This window comes from Siphateles boraxobius, unplaced genomic scaffold, assembly GCF_051911475.1.
Source record: "Siphateles boraxobius isolate OS27281-9 unplaced genomic scaffold, OSU_SipBor_1 68, whole genome shotgun sequence".
Lineage (NCBI taxonomy): Eukaryota > Metazoa > Chordata > Actinopteri > Cypriniformes > Leuciscidae > Siphateles > Siphateles boraxobius.
The window spans coordinates 5,754,636-5,773,199 of NW_027509195.1; the positions used below are offsets into that span (position 1 = coordinate 5,754,636).

Sequence of the window (18,564 nt, forward strand, 5' to 3'; positions counted from 1 at the left end):
AGAAACCCATTTTTGTTCACAAAAACGAGAAGGAAAAAAAATCGCGAGAATTGTGCTTTGAGTGCTATAGCCTAGGCCTACTGGCATTATTTTCTCAAATGATGGAGGATTTTGAACGCACGTTCTACAGTTTGTTCGTGTACGATGCACTTGAATTAATCTTTGGTGAATAAATCGTTCTCGTAGCGAACACTACCTTCAGTAGAGTGCCAGGAGCATTTCACTGGTCGATGTCTGTTTGTTTGCAGTCTGAACAAGATTCGGAGCGGAGAGGTGAACGAGTCATACGTCAATGTGACGAAATGACCACATAGGCTACACCAAACGACAATCGGCAGGAAAAAAAAATACAGTGCACTCTATCATGGTGAAAACGCTTATAGGCTACTCAGCTAACCATTTTTGGTTCCCGCACGTTCTGGTAAGGTTGGTTTTTGATTTCCAAAAAGGAATTATTGATCAAACGTGACAGTAAAAACATTTCTAATGTTACGAAAGATTTCTATTTTAAGTAAAATACTCTTCTTTTACTTTATATTTCATCAAATAAATAAAGTTTTGGTGGGCACAAGATTTCTATCATAATAAAAAGCACCACACTTTGTTCTTCTGTTTTTTTACCAAGACAATATTGAATCTGAATGTTTAATCTTTTTGGTGGAAAGATTCGAGTCACTGAGATCTCCACGAATGCATTTGACGTCGTCGTGCGTGTGACGTCAGCGCGTCAGCTGGTTTCTGTTTACATCGCATCAATTTTTTCGCAGTCAAGTTAGGCGTTAATGTGGCCGGATCCAAATATATGACATACGTGTTAGTGTAATCGATGGACATTGTTGGTTTGTACGAGACAACCGCTGAGGTCCGTAATCACACGGTAAGATGTAGACTGCGCGTCGAGGATAACTGAGTGCCAGTTGTGGCCGCGGAGACTCTTTTGTTTATGTCGGTGTTTATGCTTATCGCCTCGTGCGCAGACAGACTGCAGTTAACTGATGTTAAAAAGAATACAGACGTGACCTACATATGACGCTCACTGAATTATAACAGTAGATTTTGCTTGAATCCGTGTACAAGTTTCTGGCTGCTTTGTGCTTTACAGATGTAGCCTATTTTCCAGCGTCGTGTAACAGCGCGATCTGTTTGTTACTGTTTTGCTGAATATGATGTTCGGTTCCGAGTGGCACATGGCGCACGGTTGTTCGTTATAAATAGTTGACGGCTGCCATCACGACCTCAATAGTTAATCGGTTAGATTAAATGGTGGACTTTGACATAATGTACATTTTACAGCATCATTTCAATTTATTTGCCTAACGTTAATAGAAGTGACCAGCCCACCATTTTCTCATTCCTGATATTTCAGTCTGCGGTGCTTTTATTGTTACCTTAGTTGACCTGTATTAATAAGTCTAGTAGTTGACATGTCCTACCATAATCTTGTTGAAATCTACTATAATCTTGTTGAAATCTACTACATAAACAAAACAATGCTGATTATTTTATAATTATTATGCATGCATACCTTTTGAGCTCATATTTCACCAGCATATATGTTTTACAAATAGCATGATCTTCTAAAAAATAGTGCTGGAGAATGGAGTAGTGATGCTGAAAATCCAGCTTTGACATCACCGGAATAAATTCTATGTTAAAACATATTAAAATAGAAAAGTCAATTCAAATTGTAATAATATTTCATAATATTACTAATTCTACTGTAGCCTATATTTAATCAAATGTATGCAGCCTTTATAAGCATAAGACTTCTATCAAAAATATTACCCCAACCGTGTGTGTAATGATTTTACATACCACTGTGTAAATTTAATCAATGACTTTTAGACCATTGCAGTTTTACAAAACTTAATAGAAATGGTGAATACTTACATCACCAAAAATATAGGATCCACTTTCATTTACATTCATATAAATTAGGTCCTAAATCTGTATTTTAAAGACATGTGATGTGTCAGCTTCCTATGTGCTTTGTGTCTGCTTGCCAAAACAACAAACAAACAATGCTCTCTGCTCTAAATGGAGCCGCTGCCAATAGTTTGTGTCGGGACAACATTGTGCCACTTTTTACTTGGCATTCGGTCTGACCTCTAAAAATAGAGAGCAAGAGAAGTAGTTGAAGGCGAGTGCGACTTTTCTTGTCAAGTTTGTTGACATGTTAGCTTAGCTCAGATATCTGACATGCTGTGGCTCATTAAAGATTTAGTAGTCTTAATTATCTTCCCCTGCTAGACAACAGTCTGTTGGAGATGTCATTTATGACTAAAACATGCTCTTAAAACTACTACAAGAGTTTCATTATCATACTTTATCATACATCATATCATACATTATCATACATCATAATATGTGTATGTTGTTCGATAAGAAGTGCTTGATGTTTGTTATTTGATATAGCCTACCAATCTATATCTGTTTGTTTATAAATATTATAAAGCTCAATAAAAATGTTCTGCCATTTTAGTTCAACTTAAAGGGATATTTCACCCAAAAATTGTTCCAAACCTGTATGAGTTTCTTTCTTCTGTTGAACACAAAAGAAGAAATGTATGTTGAAGAATGTTGGTAACCAGAGAGTTGATGGCACCCATTGACTTCCATTCTAGGAAAAAAATATACAAAGTATGCGAGTCAATGGGTGCCGTTAACTCTCTGTTTACCAACATTCTTCAACATATCAAATTCATACAGGCTTGTAACAACTAACCTGTCGTTTAGATACTCCTTGATGGGAATGGGCCTTTATTCTAGTTTTAATCTCAAAGTTGAGCTGTTTTTTCTCTCTCCATCCAGTGATTTAGAAGCTCTTCTGCTTTCATCATGGGTGGAGCTGTGAGTGCGGGTGAGGACAACGACGAGCTGATTGACAACCTTAAAGAGGCCCACTACATCCGCTCAGATCTGGTCGAGAAGGCTTTCAGAGCCATTGACAGAGCAGACTACTACCTGGAGGACTATCGTGACAGTGCTTATAAAGACTTGGCCTGGAGGCATGGGAACCTCCATCTGTCTGCTCCATGTATCTACTCGGAAGTGATGGAGGCCTTGGACCTGCTGCCTGGCCTGTCTTTTCTCAACCTGGGCAGTGGGACGGGTTATCTCAGCACAATGGTGGGCCTTATACTTGGTGAGTTTTCCAGTAAAACAATCTAAACACTAAAAATCTAGGCTGCATTTGTTTGATCGAAAATATGTAAAACAGTAATATTATTACAATTTAAAATAACTGTTTTGTATTTTAATATATTTTAAAATGTAATTTATTCCTTTGTCAAAGCTGATCTTTTAGCATCATTATTCCAGTCTTCAGTGTCACATGATTAATATGCTGATTTGCTGCTCAAGAAACATTTCTTATAATTATCAATGTTGAAAACAGTTGTGTAGCTTCATATTTTTGTGGAGATTGTGATGCACTTTTTTCAGGATTCTTTGATGAATAGAAAGTTCAAAAGAACAGCATTTATTTGAAATAGAAATATTTTGTAACATTATAGATGCCTTTACTGTCTCTTTTGATAAATGTTATGTGTCCTGCTGAATAAAAGAACAGAAAAAAAATCGTACTGATCCCATACTTTTGAACAGTAGTCATCTTGAATTGCGTTTATACATTTTTTTTTTCTTCTTGTTTTAAGTCTAAACCTGCATTATACTTTTTACTTTATACTATATTATACTATACAATTTACATAAAAAGGAATAGTTCACCTAACATTTATGTTTAATAAAATATACAAATATATGCCTGTCATTCTTGTCATTAGGTCCGTTCGGTGTGAATCACGGTGTGGAACTGCATGCGGATGTGGTTGAATATGCGTATCAGAAACTCGACTACTTTATCAAAACCAGCGACAGCTTTGACAAGTGAGTCATTTCCTGTGTAACAGCTTTGACTTGGTCTTTTAATTGTCAAATTGTCCATGAATTGGTTGTGTTCATTGACCGCAGGTTCGAGTTCTGTGAGCCGACCTTTGTGGTGGGGAACTGTCTGGAGATCCCTCCGGAGAGTCGGCAGTATGACAGGGTGTACTGTGGTGCAGGAGTTCAGAAAGAGTACGAGAACTACATGAAGGACCTGCTAAAGGTTGGCGGGATCTTAGTGCTCCCCCTGGAGGAGAAGGTGAGTACATGTTTATTCATGCTGTTTTTAAAGGCCCTTTCAAATGTTTAGAAATGCTTTGATAAGTGTAGTTTTCTTTCTTCTGTTAACACACTTTCTGTTGCAATAGGAAGTAGGGGCAAGACATATACAATGGCTTTAGTTCCAACTTTAAAGACCTTATTGAGAGCAGCGCCATGACAGCGAGGCTGTGAGAGATAGACTCACCGTGTTTTCAATGGCATCCGCTTTAAAAAGCTCATAGATCACTTATAATTTTCCACAGCTCATGTTGTCTGGAGTTTATTTTGTAATTTTGAAATTTCTTTGAAAGATATATTTTTGCAGTGTTTTGTCAGCAGAACAAATCCAAAACCAATAAATAACAGTGTAACCCACCAGGGGCATCACTAGGCCGATTTTAGAAGGGCTTCAGCCCCCCTACATTTCCACCCAGACCCCTTAAAAATGTGCAATTAACTCCATAATATGTACACTAATTCGTGATTGCATCAGTTCCCATTAAAACTCACGGAAACGGCTGTAGGCTTCGGCTCCTCCCTGTATTTTAGCAGGTTATTTAGCGTCAAAAGCTGAGGACAACTTGTGTGTGCATTTGTTGATAGATTGTTATGACATCTACATCTGTGTAGCTCTTTGTCATGAATGCAGTACACATAATATGATGCAGGAGCAATAAACTACAAGATGGTTTCCAATCCACTGCAAAACCAGGGCTTATTTATTTATTTTAAATGTTCCTTTCATCTAAATGGCATGAGACTTTGTGACTTCTCCTACTCTTGCTATACTTCAGTACAATAAAATTGCTAAAATGTGTCAAATAGTTGTCATTTCATGTCATTTTTCTGTTAAAACTGTTTCTGTTTTCCACCAGGTGACAGAAATCCTCCACTAACGCATTGCACATGTTCCATGTTATCTCCATGAATGAAATTGATAAATGTAGATCTCTTTTGTCTATATTATCAATGAATATTAGCTGGTTATTTCATATTATTAGAAAATAGAAATTAAATCAATATTGGGTTGACTTGACGGGTAGTGTAGAACCTACTGTATTGTCCATGCCTACCCTAGTATACAAACAATATATTAAATTATATATTTTTTAATCATACCATTACCATAATGTTGAAATCCTAGAATCACCCGCTGAAGAGATGTTTGTCTATCCCTCACAGCGTCGCTTTCATTCCCCCTAAAAATCAAAGATGACGCTGCTGTCAATAAGGTCTATTGGGACATATTTGGATAAAACCATGTGTGTAAGATGAGCGTTTAATATAAGGGGTGGAGGAAAAATGTATGGAAGAAATGGATTCTCGGATGCATGATCGTGATTCTTTCTTCAAAGACTCTGGATCAGTTTTTAACCGCAGATGACACTATGTGCTGTTCTCTCTGGATTCTAGAAAAGAAAAAAAAAACATATCCTGTTTGCTTCCAATTCCACACATAAAAAAATAAAAACACTAGAACCTTCCAAAAAATAATCTTCCATGAAGTTCGAAAAGGTTGAAGCAAATTCCCAGGGCAATCTCTGGCTTCATTGCAAAGGATATGCTGTGAGAAACGCGTGCTTTCTTTGCTTGAAATCGCGTACAACGTTCAGTCTCGCTCGCTGGCATTTCAGTGTTCTACTTTCCAAATGCTCTACGAAGGTATCATTTATGCCGTTTGGCATAAATTCATGATGCAAAATTAATGTAAACCTAGTCAATTATGTTTTAAGGGATTAGACTGACAGGACAGAACATCTGATATGTCAAATAATTCTGTGCATTCGTGTGAATGCAGCCTATTAGATCTCCTGCTGTGTATGAAGAGAAAAATCACTCACGGATCTTGACTGGAAAATGTTCAGATACTATAAGCACTCTTTGTTTATTGCTTGTAATATGTTTCTTTGTTTCTCTTTATTCACTATTTGCTTGCATGTTTAGTTAATTGAAAATTCGTAACATACAATTATTTAAATGAATTTTAATGATTTAAAAAAATGTACTTTCAAATTACATAAGTAATTAGATAAAGAATGGAAAATAAATGTAAGATTTAAAGTCGGTAAACTAATTAATAAGAAAAAAAATGTAGCTCAAGAATCGGATCGTGACTCCCAGAATTGGAATCGGATCGTCCCATTTTCCTGTGAGTAAATTTTACATGTATATATTTTATAAAAACTGGCATATACATGACTTCAATGCTTAAAACATAAAAACAAAAAAAAACTTTATAAAGCCATAAAACTCATACTTTAATTTAAGGGGTCCTACAAAGGGAGGGCAAAGCCAAATAAAATTGATAAAATGGTATTTTTTACATGAATATATTTGCATTTTACTCACACAAAATCGATGTACACTCATGTAATTAGTATCCACATGGGATGATGTAATTAGTGTAGTTATTGCTGACTTGAGGGCTTATTATCTAAGAAACTCTTTTGCAGTTGACCAAGATCACTCGCACTGGTCAGAGCTCCTGGGAGACCAAGAAAATCATCGCTGTGACCTTTGCCCCGCTCGTCCAGCCCAAACAGAATGTCAATGGCAGACCTAAGAGTGTTCCTTTACGTGAGTACACTGAGGAATCAGTCCAATACAAATAAACAAGGCACATTAACCACAAATGATTTTTCACACCAAAACTATTTACACTAAGTCCATGAGGATGTTTATCATTCTTTGAAAGTATATGTATACCTAAATTAAAGCAAATCTCACTCTGATCCTTTATAATTATAATACAAAAATGCAACCCATTACTTTTACTACATTATAAAGGTCTGTTCACGCCAAGGACGATAGCTATAAAGTTTTAATAATTCTAATTCTGTGAGAACAGCTATCTACAGCTATAACAATAACAGCACAAAGGAACAATACCCTTGGAATAATTTTTAGAACTATTTTTTCCTGCTGATGAACAACAAAAACATTGACTGCCAATCAGAATCCTCCTGATTTATGATCTCGAGCAGATGACAAAACTGCAGTGTGTGCTTATTATAAACAAAACGTTATCGTCCGTTGTTGTGGATACTAATATAGTTAATGTTATAGTTATCGTTCTTGGCATGAACAGGTCTTGTATTTACAAAAGTCTTGTTTTATAGATGAAAAACAAAAGATCTGCTTTTGCTTGTATCTTCTTAATAAATAATATAAAAAAATTATTATGCAACAAAACACATGGGCTATTCAAACGTTTCGGCAATTAGAAAAAAAATCTTGCTTTGCCAAACATTCTTGATGTGACAGGCCTTCAGTTCCCTTTCGTTGTCACTCCGAGTTACGTCGGATGACGACGAATGGGGTTTCGCTTAGAAAGCCTATCAACTTCGAGTATTACAAAACGAGCCAATGGCAAAGAAATGCCATGGGTCTGCGGAATTTGCATGACGTAACTCCGCCCCACCTCGTGGGTATAAAAGGAGGACGCCAGCAACAGGCAGATATGATTTCGCTTCGGAGCCAAGTGTAATTCTTCACTCCTTAAGCTATCTCTGATTGTCAGCTTCTTACGAGACGAGCAACTCTCCAGTGTTGGTGTGACGGCGATCTCCCGGCGAGTGCACACTTCCTGCTTATCTGAGCGTGGTTTGCCAGCAAGTGTGTTCTCCGCGGGCGCTTCAGCACTGAGTTTCTCTCACAAAAAGAGCTTGCACGCGGCACGTCTTTTTAAAGATGCCTCGCCCGTGCACTTCTGGTTGCGGTCGACTGGTGTCTGACTCTGATGGGCACGAGCGCTGCTTGGTGTGTTTGGGCTTTGATCACGCTAAAGCAGCGCTCGTGGATGAGTCATGTTCTTTCTGTGGGAACATGACCATCGCAACACTTAGATCGAGACTCAAGGATCTCGCAAGAGTGAGAGTCCCCTCATCCACACCCCGATCTAGCGCCTCCTCGAGAGGCTCTACTTCGGCTGGTGGCCAGGGTGATCTGAGGGTGACTGTGTGGAACAAAGCGCCGACTATGTGTCCGTGCCCCGCAGCACCTTCTCCAGTGTTGCAACCCGCGAGCGTTCAGGGGATCATCGCGGGACCGTCCTTTGAGGTCCCGCGGGTGTCCTTTGGCGCTCCAGAGGAAGATGCGATGTCGATCGCAGCATCACTAGGCGGGTCTGATTCGTCTGGAAGTGACGACTCGTCACAGCTGCCACCCTCGGGTGTGAATACGGCTGTGGCTCAGTCTGATCCAGAGATGACGGCCATGCTTTCCCGGGCGGCCGCGTGCATTGGTTTGGAGTGGAACCCTCCACCCTGTCCTGAGCGCTCGCGGCTGGACGATTGGTTTTTGGGTGCAGCTGCGGCTTCCCGTCCTCAGCCTGCCCCAATACCTTTCTTCCCGGACGTGCATGATGAAATCTCGAAGTCCTGGAAGACTCCCATGTCTTCCCGCGACCGCTCGTTGATTTCATCCGCCTTTCCTCCCCTCGATGGGGCAGCCGCCCGTGGGTACACTGGGCTCCCCCCGGTTGAGCGCTCTGTTGCGATGCAGTTGTGTCCTCAGAGTGCCTCTTCTCGCGGCGAGCCTAAGCACCCATCCAAGGCCTGTAGGTTCTCGTCTACCCTAGTGGCGAAGTCCTACAGAGCGGCGGGACAGGCGGCTGCCTCTTTGCATGCCATGGCCACTCTGCAGGTCTATCAGGCGCAGATGCTAAGGGACATGCACGAGGGTAGGACGGACCCAGGGCTCTTCGATGAGCTGCGCGCCGCCACCGACCTCGCCCTCCGGGCGACGAAGGTGACCGCACGCTCCCTGGGTCTGGTGATGTCCACAGCTGTGGTCCAGGAGAGACACTTGTGGCTTAACCTGGCTGACATGCGGGACGCTGAGCGCTCTCGCCTGCTCGACTCCCCCATGTCCCAGGCCGGCCTATTCGGCGGTGCGGTGGAGGACTTCGCCCAACAGTTCTCCACCGCCCAGAAACAGACTGAGGCCATTAGGCACATTCTGCCCCGACGGCCCGCTGCTGCCTCCACCCAGCCGACCGGGCAGATCCCTCAGTCTGTTCGCCGCCGAGGGCGCCCTCCTGCGGCTCCCGCCCCTCCCGCCCGGCCCAAGCAGCAGCCTCCACCCAGGCCCGGTCGCGGAGGAAGCCGTAAGAAGGCGCCCCAGCCCTCTCCAGCCCCGCCCCCCGCTAAACGCCGGGCCAAGCGGCGCTCCTGAGACGGGCTGCTCAGGGATGCTGAAAATTACTTCTCAGGAGATGGTAGCAGGACCACTCCTTCCCCCGGTGGAGGGCCGGGGGAGAATCTTTTGTTCTCCACTCCCCGCTGCTCACCCACGGGTGGGCAGCACCCTAATGTGGTTAAAGAAAGAAGTAACATTCCCATCCCTGAGCACACAGAGTTCTTGGACGACACGGTGCGCCGCCTCCGAGCCGTGCACCCCTCGTCCCCCTCTGTCCCAGAGCCGGCTGGCAGTGCGCGCCGTGCCGCTCCCTTCCGCCTCTGTCGCCAGCCCCCTGGCAGAGCAGACCCCCGTGGAACGTTCTTCCTTCCCTGGTCTCCTCTGTCAGGGCGCGGTTAATGACTGTGCCCCCACACCGGGCCGCTATGCCGTCCACGTCCGGGCCAGTCATTCCGCCCTGCTGCACCATCGGTGGGAAGTCTGTGGTCCGTATGACCCCGCTGGTACAGTTTTTGGGAGCCTGGCTAGAGCTCCCCCTCCTGTCCCGCTGGGTCGCACGGACGATCAGGCTCGGCTACGCGATTCAGTTCGCGCGGTCTCCTCCCCGCTTCAGGGGAGTCCGCTCCACTTTGGTCGGTGGCAACGCCCCTATCATGAGAGCAGAGATCGCCACCCTGCTGGCGAAGGGTGCGATCGAGACCGTCCCTCCGGCCGAGATGAGGACCGGCTTCTACAGCCCGTACTTCATTGTCCCCAAGAAAACCGGTGGGTTACGACCAATCCTGGACCTGCGTGTGCTGAACCGTTCCCTTCACAGGCTGCCGTTCAAGATGCTCACTGCCAAACACATTCTCGGATGTGTGCGGCCCCAGGATTGGTTTGCAGCAATCGACCTGAAGGACGCCTACTTTCATGTCTCCATTCTCCCTCGACACAGACCGTTCCTTCGGTTTGCCTTTGAGGGGCAGGCATACCAGTACGCGGTTCTCCCTTTCGGGCTAGCCCTGTCTCCTCGCGTCTTCACGAAGGTCGTCGAGGCAGCCCTTGTTCCCCTTCGGGAACACGGGGTTCGTATCCTGAACTACATCGACGACTGGCTGATCCTAGCTCACTCTCGAGACCAGGTATGCGAACACAGGGACCTAGTGCTCCGGCACCTAGCTCGTCTGGGCCTTCGGGTCAACTGGGAAAAGAGCAAACTTTGCCCCGTGCAGAGGATCTCTTTTCTCGGTATGGACATCGACTCGGTCGCCATGTCCGCGCAGCTTACGAGCGAGCGCGCGCAGTCATTGCTGACTTGCCTGAGACAGTTCGAGGGCAAGAGTACGGTTCCACTGAAACTCTTTCAGAGGCTCCTGGGGCATATGGCATCTGCAGCCGTGGCAACACCGCTCGGATTGCTTCATATGAGACCGCTTCAGCTTTGGCTTCGCGACCGAGTCCCGAGGTGGGCATGGCAACACGGCACCTTCCGAGTAACTGTTACTCCGTCCTGCCGTCAGACCTTCACCCCGTGGTCGGACCTCAGTTTTCTACGGGCCGGAGTGCCCCTGGAACGAGCTTCGCGGCATGTTGTTGTAACGACAGATGCCTCCTCCACGGGCTGGGGTGCCATGTGCAATGGACGTGCTGCCGCGGTTTCCTGGACAGGACCCCGCCGCCTCTGGCACATCAATTGCCTCGAGTTGCTGGCCGTACGTCTTGCTCTGCGCCGCTTCCGGGCCGTGCTCAAGAACCAACACGTACTAGTCCGTTCAGACAATACCGCCACTGTAGCGTACATCAACCATCAAGGTGGTCTACGCTCCCGCCGTATGTCGCAACTCGCCCGCCACCTCCTCATATGGAGTCAGAAGCATCTGAGGTCGCTTCATGCCATTTACATCCCCGGAGCCCTGAACTGTGCAGCCGACGAGCTCTCACGGCTTCAGCCCCTCCCGGGAGATTGGCGACTCCATCCCCAGTCGATTCAGCTGATTTGGGACCAGTTCGGGGACGCACAGATAGATCTGTTTGCCTCTCACGACTCGACCCATTGCGCCCTGTATTATTCCCTGACCGAGGGCACGCTCGGCACGGATGCACTGGCGCACAGCTGGCCGCGGGGCCGCAAATATGCGTTTCCCCCAGTGAGCCTTCTTGCGCAGACCCTGCGCAAGGTCAGGGAGGACGAGGAGCAGGTCATTCTGGTCGCGCCATACTGGCCCGCCCGGACCTGGTTCTCCGAACTAGTACTCCTCGCGACAGCACCTCCCTGGCCGATTCCCCTGAGGAAGGACCTCCTTTCTCAGGGACGGGGCACCCTATGGCACCCTCGCCCCGATCTTTGGAACCTCCACGTGTGGCTCCTGGACGGGACGAAGCAGGTTTGAGTACCCTTCCACCTACGGTGGCGGCTACCATCACTTCCGCTAGAGCGTCGTCCACGAGACACGTCTACGCGTTGAAGTGGAACCTCTTCGTCAACTGGTGCTCTTCTCTTCAAGAAGACCCCCGGAGATGTTCGATTAGTGTCGTGCTTTCCTTCCTTCAAGATAGGCTGGAGCGAAGGCTGTCTCCCTCCACCCTGAAAGTCTATGTTGCCGCTATTGCCGCACACCATGACCCAGTCGAAGGTAAGTCTGTTGGAAGGCACGACCTGATCATCAGGTTCCTGAGAGGAGCGAAGAGACTGAATCCTCCTCGTCCTCCTCTCGTTCCCTCTTGGGACCTCTCAGTGGTTCTAACTGCCCTGCGGAGTGCTCCCTTTGAGCCTTTGCAATCAGTGGAGCTTAAGTTCCTGTCTATGAAGACAGCGCTCCTGGTTGCATTGGCCTCCATCAAGAGGGTGGGGGACTTGCATGCATTCTCCGTTGACGAAGCGTGCCTGGAATTTGGGCCGGCTTACTCTCACGTGATCCTGAGACCCCGGCCTGGATATGTGCCCAAGGTTCCTACCACTCCCTTCCGGGACCAGGTGGTGAACCTGCAAGCGCTGCCCCCGGAGGAGGCAGACCCAGCCGTGGCACTGCTCTGTCCAGTACGCGCCCTCCGCGCCTATGTAGACAGGACGCAGTGTTTCAGGACCTCAGACCAGCTCTTTGTCTGTTATGGTGGGAAGCTGAAGGGAAAGGCTCTCTCCAAGCAAAGGTTGTCTCACTGGATAGTGGACGCCATTGCCTTGGCATACCAGCAGCAAGGTCGACCGCGCCCCCTTGGTGTGACCGCCCACTCCACCCGGAGTGTGGCATCCTCTTGGGCTCTAGCGCATGGCGCCTCGCTAACAGACATCTGCAGAGCTGCAGGCTGGGCGACACCTAACACATTCGCCAGATTCTACAATCTCCGAGTGGAGCCAGTGTCCTCTCATGTACTCGCTCAACCAGCTACTACTGGACCCGCTCAGGTGTCTTCGCTTGCTCGCCATTCCACTCCACGGAGTGGATACGTACGATATTCTCCTCAGGTGAGCTTCCCCGAAAAGCCCTGAGTTCCTCCAGCACTCCTGACGTTGGCGCCAGTGTCTATTGCCTGTGCGTCGGCTAGGTGCCTCCCGTGTGCATGGTCCCTCCCCTGAGCGACCCCCACATTAGTATTTCCACTGTAAGCCTCTTGAGCATGTGTCTTTCCCTTGGCAAGCCACCTTGCCTCCCCTGGGGTTTAAATATTCCACCTGCGGCTGGACACCCCAGTGTTCTCCATATGTCTCCTTCGGGTCATATGTGTATTCTCTAAGTCCCCCCCCTCTGGGTTGGCAGTAATTGCATATTTCCCCTAAACTTTGGGATATGCTCCCCAGTGTACCTTGGTATTCCTGTGCTAAATAGGAGTCCTTCGTCCGTGCCAGTCTCACGACAGGGATCTCAGATTTACGCAGGGCACTGGAAGACAGCTGAGAAGGTGGCGTGATTAGACTGGTAACCCCATTCGTCATCATCCGACGTAACTCGGAGTGACAACGAAAGGGAACGTCTAGGTTACGTATGTAACCCTCGTTCCCTGAGTAGGGAACGGAGACGTTACGTCTGCCTGCCACTTTCCGCTGTACCGCGGGGATCGCCTGAGCTCAGTCTTGGCTCCTCAGCGAAGAAACATATCTGCCTGTTGCTGGCGTCCTCCTTTTATACCCACGAGGTGGGGCGGAGTTACGTCATGCAAATTCCGCAGACCCATGGCATTTCTTTGCCATTGGCTCGTTTTGTAATACTCGAAGTTGATAGGCTTTCTAAGCGAAACCCCACTCGTCGTCATCCGACGTAACGTCTCCGTTCCCTACTCAGGGAACGAGGGTTACATACGTAACCGAGACGTTTCATCTACTAGTAATTGATTATTTAATTATAAAATTGATGATTTACTATATACAGGTCCTGTTAAAAAATTTGCATATTGTGATAAAGTTCATTATTTTCCATAATGTAATGATAAAAATTAAACTTTCATATATTTTAGATTCATTGCACACCAACTGAAATATTTCAGGTCTTTTATTGTTTTAATACTGATGATTTTGGCATACAGCTCATGAAAACCCAAAATTCCTATCTCAAAAAATTATCATATCATGAAAAGGGTCTCTAAACGAGCTATTAACCTAATCATCTGAATTAAATAATTAACTCTAAACACCTGCAAAAGATTCCTGAGGCTTTTAAAAACTCCCAGCCTGTTTCATTACTCAAAACCGCAATCATGGGTAAGACTGCCGACCTGACTGCTGTCCAGAAGGCCTTCATTGACACCCTCAAGCAAGAGAGTAAGACACAGAAAGAAATTTCTGAACAAATAGGCTGTTCCCAGAGTGCTGTATCAAGGCACCTCAGTGGGAAGGAAAAAGTGTGGCAAAAAACGCTGCACAACGAGAAGAGGTGACCGGACCCTGAGGAAGATTGTGGAGAAGGACCGATTCCAGACCTTGGGGGACCTGCGGAAGCAGTGGACTTAGTCTGGAGTAGAAACATCTAGAGCCACCGTGAACAGGCGTGTGCAGGAAATGGGCTACAGGTGCCGCATTCCCCAGGTCAAGCCACTTTTGAACCAGAAACAGCGGCAGAAGCGCCTGACCTGGGCTACAGAGAAGCAGCACTGGACTGTTGCTCAGTTTTGCATGTCATTCGGAAATCAAGGTGCCAGAGTCTGGAGGAAGACTGGGGAGAAGGAAATGCCAAAATGCCTGAAGTCCAGTGTCAAGTACCCACAGTCAGTGATGGTCGGGGGTGCCATGTCAGCCGCTGGTGTTAGTGCACTGTGTTTTATCAAGGGCAGGGCCAATGCAGCTAGCTATCAGGAGATTTTGGAGCACTTCATGCTTCCATCTGCTGAAAAGCTTTATGGAGATGAAGATTTCATTTTTCAGCACGACCTGGCACCTGCTCACAGTGCCAAAACCACTGGTAAATGGTTTACTGACCATGGTATTACTGTGCTCAATTGGCCTGCCAACTCTCCTGACCTGAACCCCATAGAGAAGCTGTGGGATAATGTGAAGAGAAAGTTGAGAGACGCAAGACCCAACACTCTGGATGAGCTTAAGGCCGCTATCGAAGCATCCTGGGCCTCCATAACACCTCAGCAGTGCCACAGGCTGATTGCCTCCATGCCACGCCGCATTGAAGCAGTCATTTCTGCAAAAGGATTCCCGACCAAGTATTGACTATTGTGTGCATAACTGAACATAATTATTTGAAGGTTGACTTTTTTTTTGTATTAAAAACACTTCTATTATTGGTCGGATGAAATATGCTAATTTTTTGAGACAGGAATTTTGGGTTTTCATGAGCTGTATGCCAAAATCATCAGTATTAAAACAATAAAACACCTGAAATATTTCAGTTGGTGTGCAATGAATCTAAACTATATGAAAGTTTAATTTTTATCATTACATTATGGAAAATAATGAACTTTATCACAATATGATAATTTTTTGAGAAGGACCTGTACATATACACTGCCGTTCAAAAGTTTTGGATCTGTAAGATTTTAATGTTTTTAAAAGAAGTCTCTTCTGCTCTCCAGTGCTGCATTTATTTGATTAAAAATACAGTAAATATTGTGAAATATCATGACAATTTAAAATAACAGTTTTCTATTTTAATATATTTTAAAATGTAATTTATTCCTCTGATCAAAGCTGAATTTTCAGCATCTTTACCCCAGTTTCCAGTGTCACATGAGCCTTCAGAAATCATTCTTATATGATGATTTGATGCTCAAGAAACATTTCTCATTATTATCAATGTTGAACACAGTTGTGTACAATTTTTTTTCAGAATTCATTGATGAATAGAAAGTTCAAAAGAACAGCATTTCTTTGAAATAGAAAATTTTGTATCGAAAGCCTTGGTGGGCAGAAGAGACTTCTTTTAAAAACCTAAAAAATCGTACCGATCCCAAACTTTTGAACAGCAGTGTATATATATGTGTGTGTGTGTGTGTGTGTGTATATATATATATATATATATATATATATATATATATATGAGTAAATCATCAATTTTATAATTAATCAATTACTCATAGATGAGACTGAAGGCCTGTTCACATCAAGAATTTTTGGCAAAACAAGATTTTGTTTCTGATTTTTATACACACTATATATATATATATAATTAAACAAAATACACTGGAATACACTGATATAAAAGCTAAATAAGAAAGTATTATTTGATAAGGGGAAAAATAATAATTTCTCTTCCTTCCAATGTTTTCCAAATTTCCAGCCATTTTTGAGTTGCGGACATTGCAGGACCTCTGCCGGATTGCTATCCGCCACACTCTCCGGCAGCCCATAGCTATGGGTGAAGGACGCACAAAGAGACGGGTATCTTTCCCAGGGGCCCGAGCCATGCACCGCTACGGGCCCCGCTTCGAAAGGCGCCGCTTCTGTCGCCGCTTCTACCGCCAGTGCGTCAACTCCATGGTTCTCCACGACTCCATGATTCCCACAGCAATGGACGATTGCAACTACCCCGGAGGAGTTGAAGAGGAAGAAGAGGAAGAGGAGGAGGAAGAGGAAAGGGCTTGCCGCCGAATGAGAGAAGACCTACCCGAGGAGGACGAGGAGGAATCCTCCGGTACAGAAGAGGAGAAAAACAGAGGAGGCTGCGCTCGTGTGGAGCCTCCCGTTAATATTCTGAGGGAGAAGATCCTAAGACTACCGTTACCTGAACCCCTGAAGATGTATCTGCTGTATTACAGGGAGAAATGAGACGTGCGGTGTAGCGCTAAGACGATTAGACGTGGAGAAAAGCCTTTCTCTTCTTCCTCCTCTTCTCAAACTGGATTAGCATGACAATTAAGTCCTCAATTAATGACATCACAATATCCATATCCCTGTGTGAAGAAAAGCTCCTTTATTTGGGATATAAAGAGATGGAACCGAAGGACTGAGCTCATTTCCTGTATAATCAATGTCGCCTGAGCTCACGCAGCTCTTTTGTTTATTCAGTATTCCCCTAAGTTGAGATGATCGAGCACGTACGTGACCTACAACACATTGTCCCTGTGGGAATTGCTTGTTGCTGTGAGCTCTTTTTAGAGTAGCATCACTTTGGGATGTGGTGTAGTTTGACAAGGTGAATTGAATATTTTTCTATAGCTTTAAAGGTGTGGTCACATTTACCGTTGCTTGGCCTAATCCAGTCATTTCAATTTCGCTTGTTCAAGTCAGTCACGTGAATCCGCTGCGTTGACCAAAAGAAAGATTCTTGGTATAAAAGTGAGTTCTGCTTCATATAATCGAGAATTTCGTGCGAGTATGAAAGAGTTCTTCAAGCAGATTTCGCTCGTGTTGAAGGTGGTCATGTGGATGACTAAAAGAAGGCTGCTTGGTTTGAAAGTGGCTTCTGTGTGAGATGTGCTTTAGGCATCTCTAATCTGACATTGGACAATTTTTTGCCAGCGAAATTTTACTAATGTGACCGCACCTTTACACAAGTTGGCCCTCCACTGTTGAACTCTTTTCCTTGCCTTTACTGTGTTCTCCAAAATACTGAATAACACCTGCATGTGTACTGCACCCCCATTTTGTCAGTATTGGAGTTTGTGGTTATGTGCATTTGATTACCATTGCTGGTACCATTACATTTGACCGTGACCCATGCGCATAACAAATCGTTTCTGCACCCAGTTACCAAGGAATAATCATCCGTCAGAATGATACACAGTGATTTACATATTCATTGGGTCATATCGCAAGCTTTACCATTATATTGTAAAGATTGTGTGAAAATGAGACTTTTTTTTTTTTAGTGAAATTCTATTTATTGGTAATCACCAAATTTAGTTTTCAGCAGGTAAATGAAGCACTTGGATATTTTTCAGTACTCAGAATCTTTGGCCCTACTCAGGAATACTTTAGGAAAATGTTTTATTTGGTATATTTTTTAACTCAAAGAACAAAAAGACCAAAATGTTAGGACCTTTCTATTTTTTGACCAAAAGTATTGAAAATGATCTTTTGCTTTTTGTATATCACAGTGGTGGAAAACCATGGTTGGATCTGGCGATTCTATGATCCCAGTTCTGATTTCTACACAATTCATCAGCGCAGGAGCTTTTCTCTTTAGTTCTCATTGATGATTGTGCGCTTGTAGGAAACAGAAACTACAATAAAGTTTGAGTTTGCACACTGGAATGACACATTTCTGTTCATTTTATCAGTGTATTGTACTTGCAATATGTAATTGAAATTCCAAAACTTCTAAGTGTTTTTATTAAGTGTAAATAGAACAATTTTGAACTCGCGTTTATTGTAGATGTTGTAGATTTTGAAGATTGAGAATCCAGATTTTGGACGTTTAGCTAAAAAGCTAATCACAAACCCTTTCACCTTCAGTGATCCTTATTCTTCAGCTCTAATAATACATGAAAGATGTAACATGCCACATTACTTGTATGCGCATATTAAACAATAAAAAAATCAAGACTTGTTTTTGAATTTTCTCTCAAGGTTCATGTTTATTTGGGCAAGGGTAAAAATGACATTAAAAGAAATAAATTAAAGAAGCCATATTATGCTCTTTTACAAAGTCTTGATTTTGTTTTGGGGGTCTACTAGAACAAGTTTTCATGCTTTAATGTTGAAAAAAAACGTATTTTTCGCATATTTCATTGTTGCAGCACCTCTCTACCCAGTCTGTCAGTAACGTTCTAGGGTGTGTTTCCCGAAAGCATGGTAACTAATGGTTGCAAGTTCCGTCGTTATCAGCATAGTTCCAACGAGTCAGTGTTTCCCAAAATCATCATTCTAACAAACATTCGCAAACAGCATCGCAAAGTTGTGTGGTTGGAACGACAGCT

At 44.4% G+C, this 18,564-nt stretch overlaps 1 protein-coding gene across 2 annotated transcripts; it reads left to right on the plus strand.

The window, feature by feature from the left end:
- The first annotated feature begins 361 nt into the window (after positions 1-361).
- On the plus strand, positions 362-17,899 carry pcmtd2b (protein-L-isoaspartate (D-aspartate) O-methyltransferase domain containing 2b). Of its 2 annotated transcripts, none has more exons than XM_077214286.1 (6): positions 362-421; positions 2,812-3,145; positions 3,786-3,888; positions 3,973-4,144; positions 6,600-6,723; positions 15,984-17,899. In XM_077214286.1, exons 2-6 carry the CDS (start codon positions 2,839-2,841, stop codon positions 16,469-16,471), a joined length of 1,194 nt encoding a protein of 397 aa, XP_077070401.1. In that variant the 5' UTR covers positions 362-421; positions 2,812-2,838; the 3' UTR covers positions 16,472-17,899. The 2 variants fall into 2 exon arrangements, with proteins under 2 accessions (XP_077070401.1, XP_077070400.1); XM_077214285.1 differs by lacking the exon at positions 362-421 and adding an exon at positions 704-877.
- The last annotated feature ends 665 nt before the right edge of the window (positions 17,900-18,564 follow it).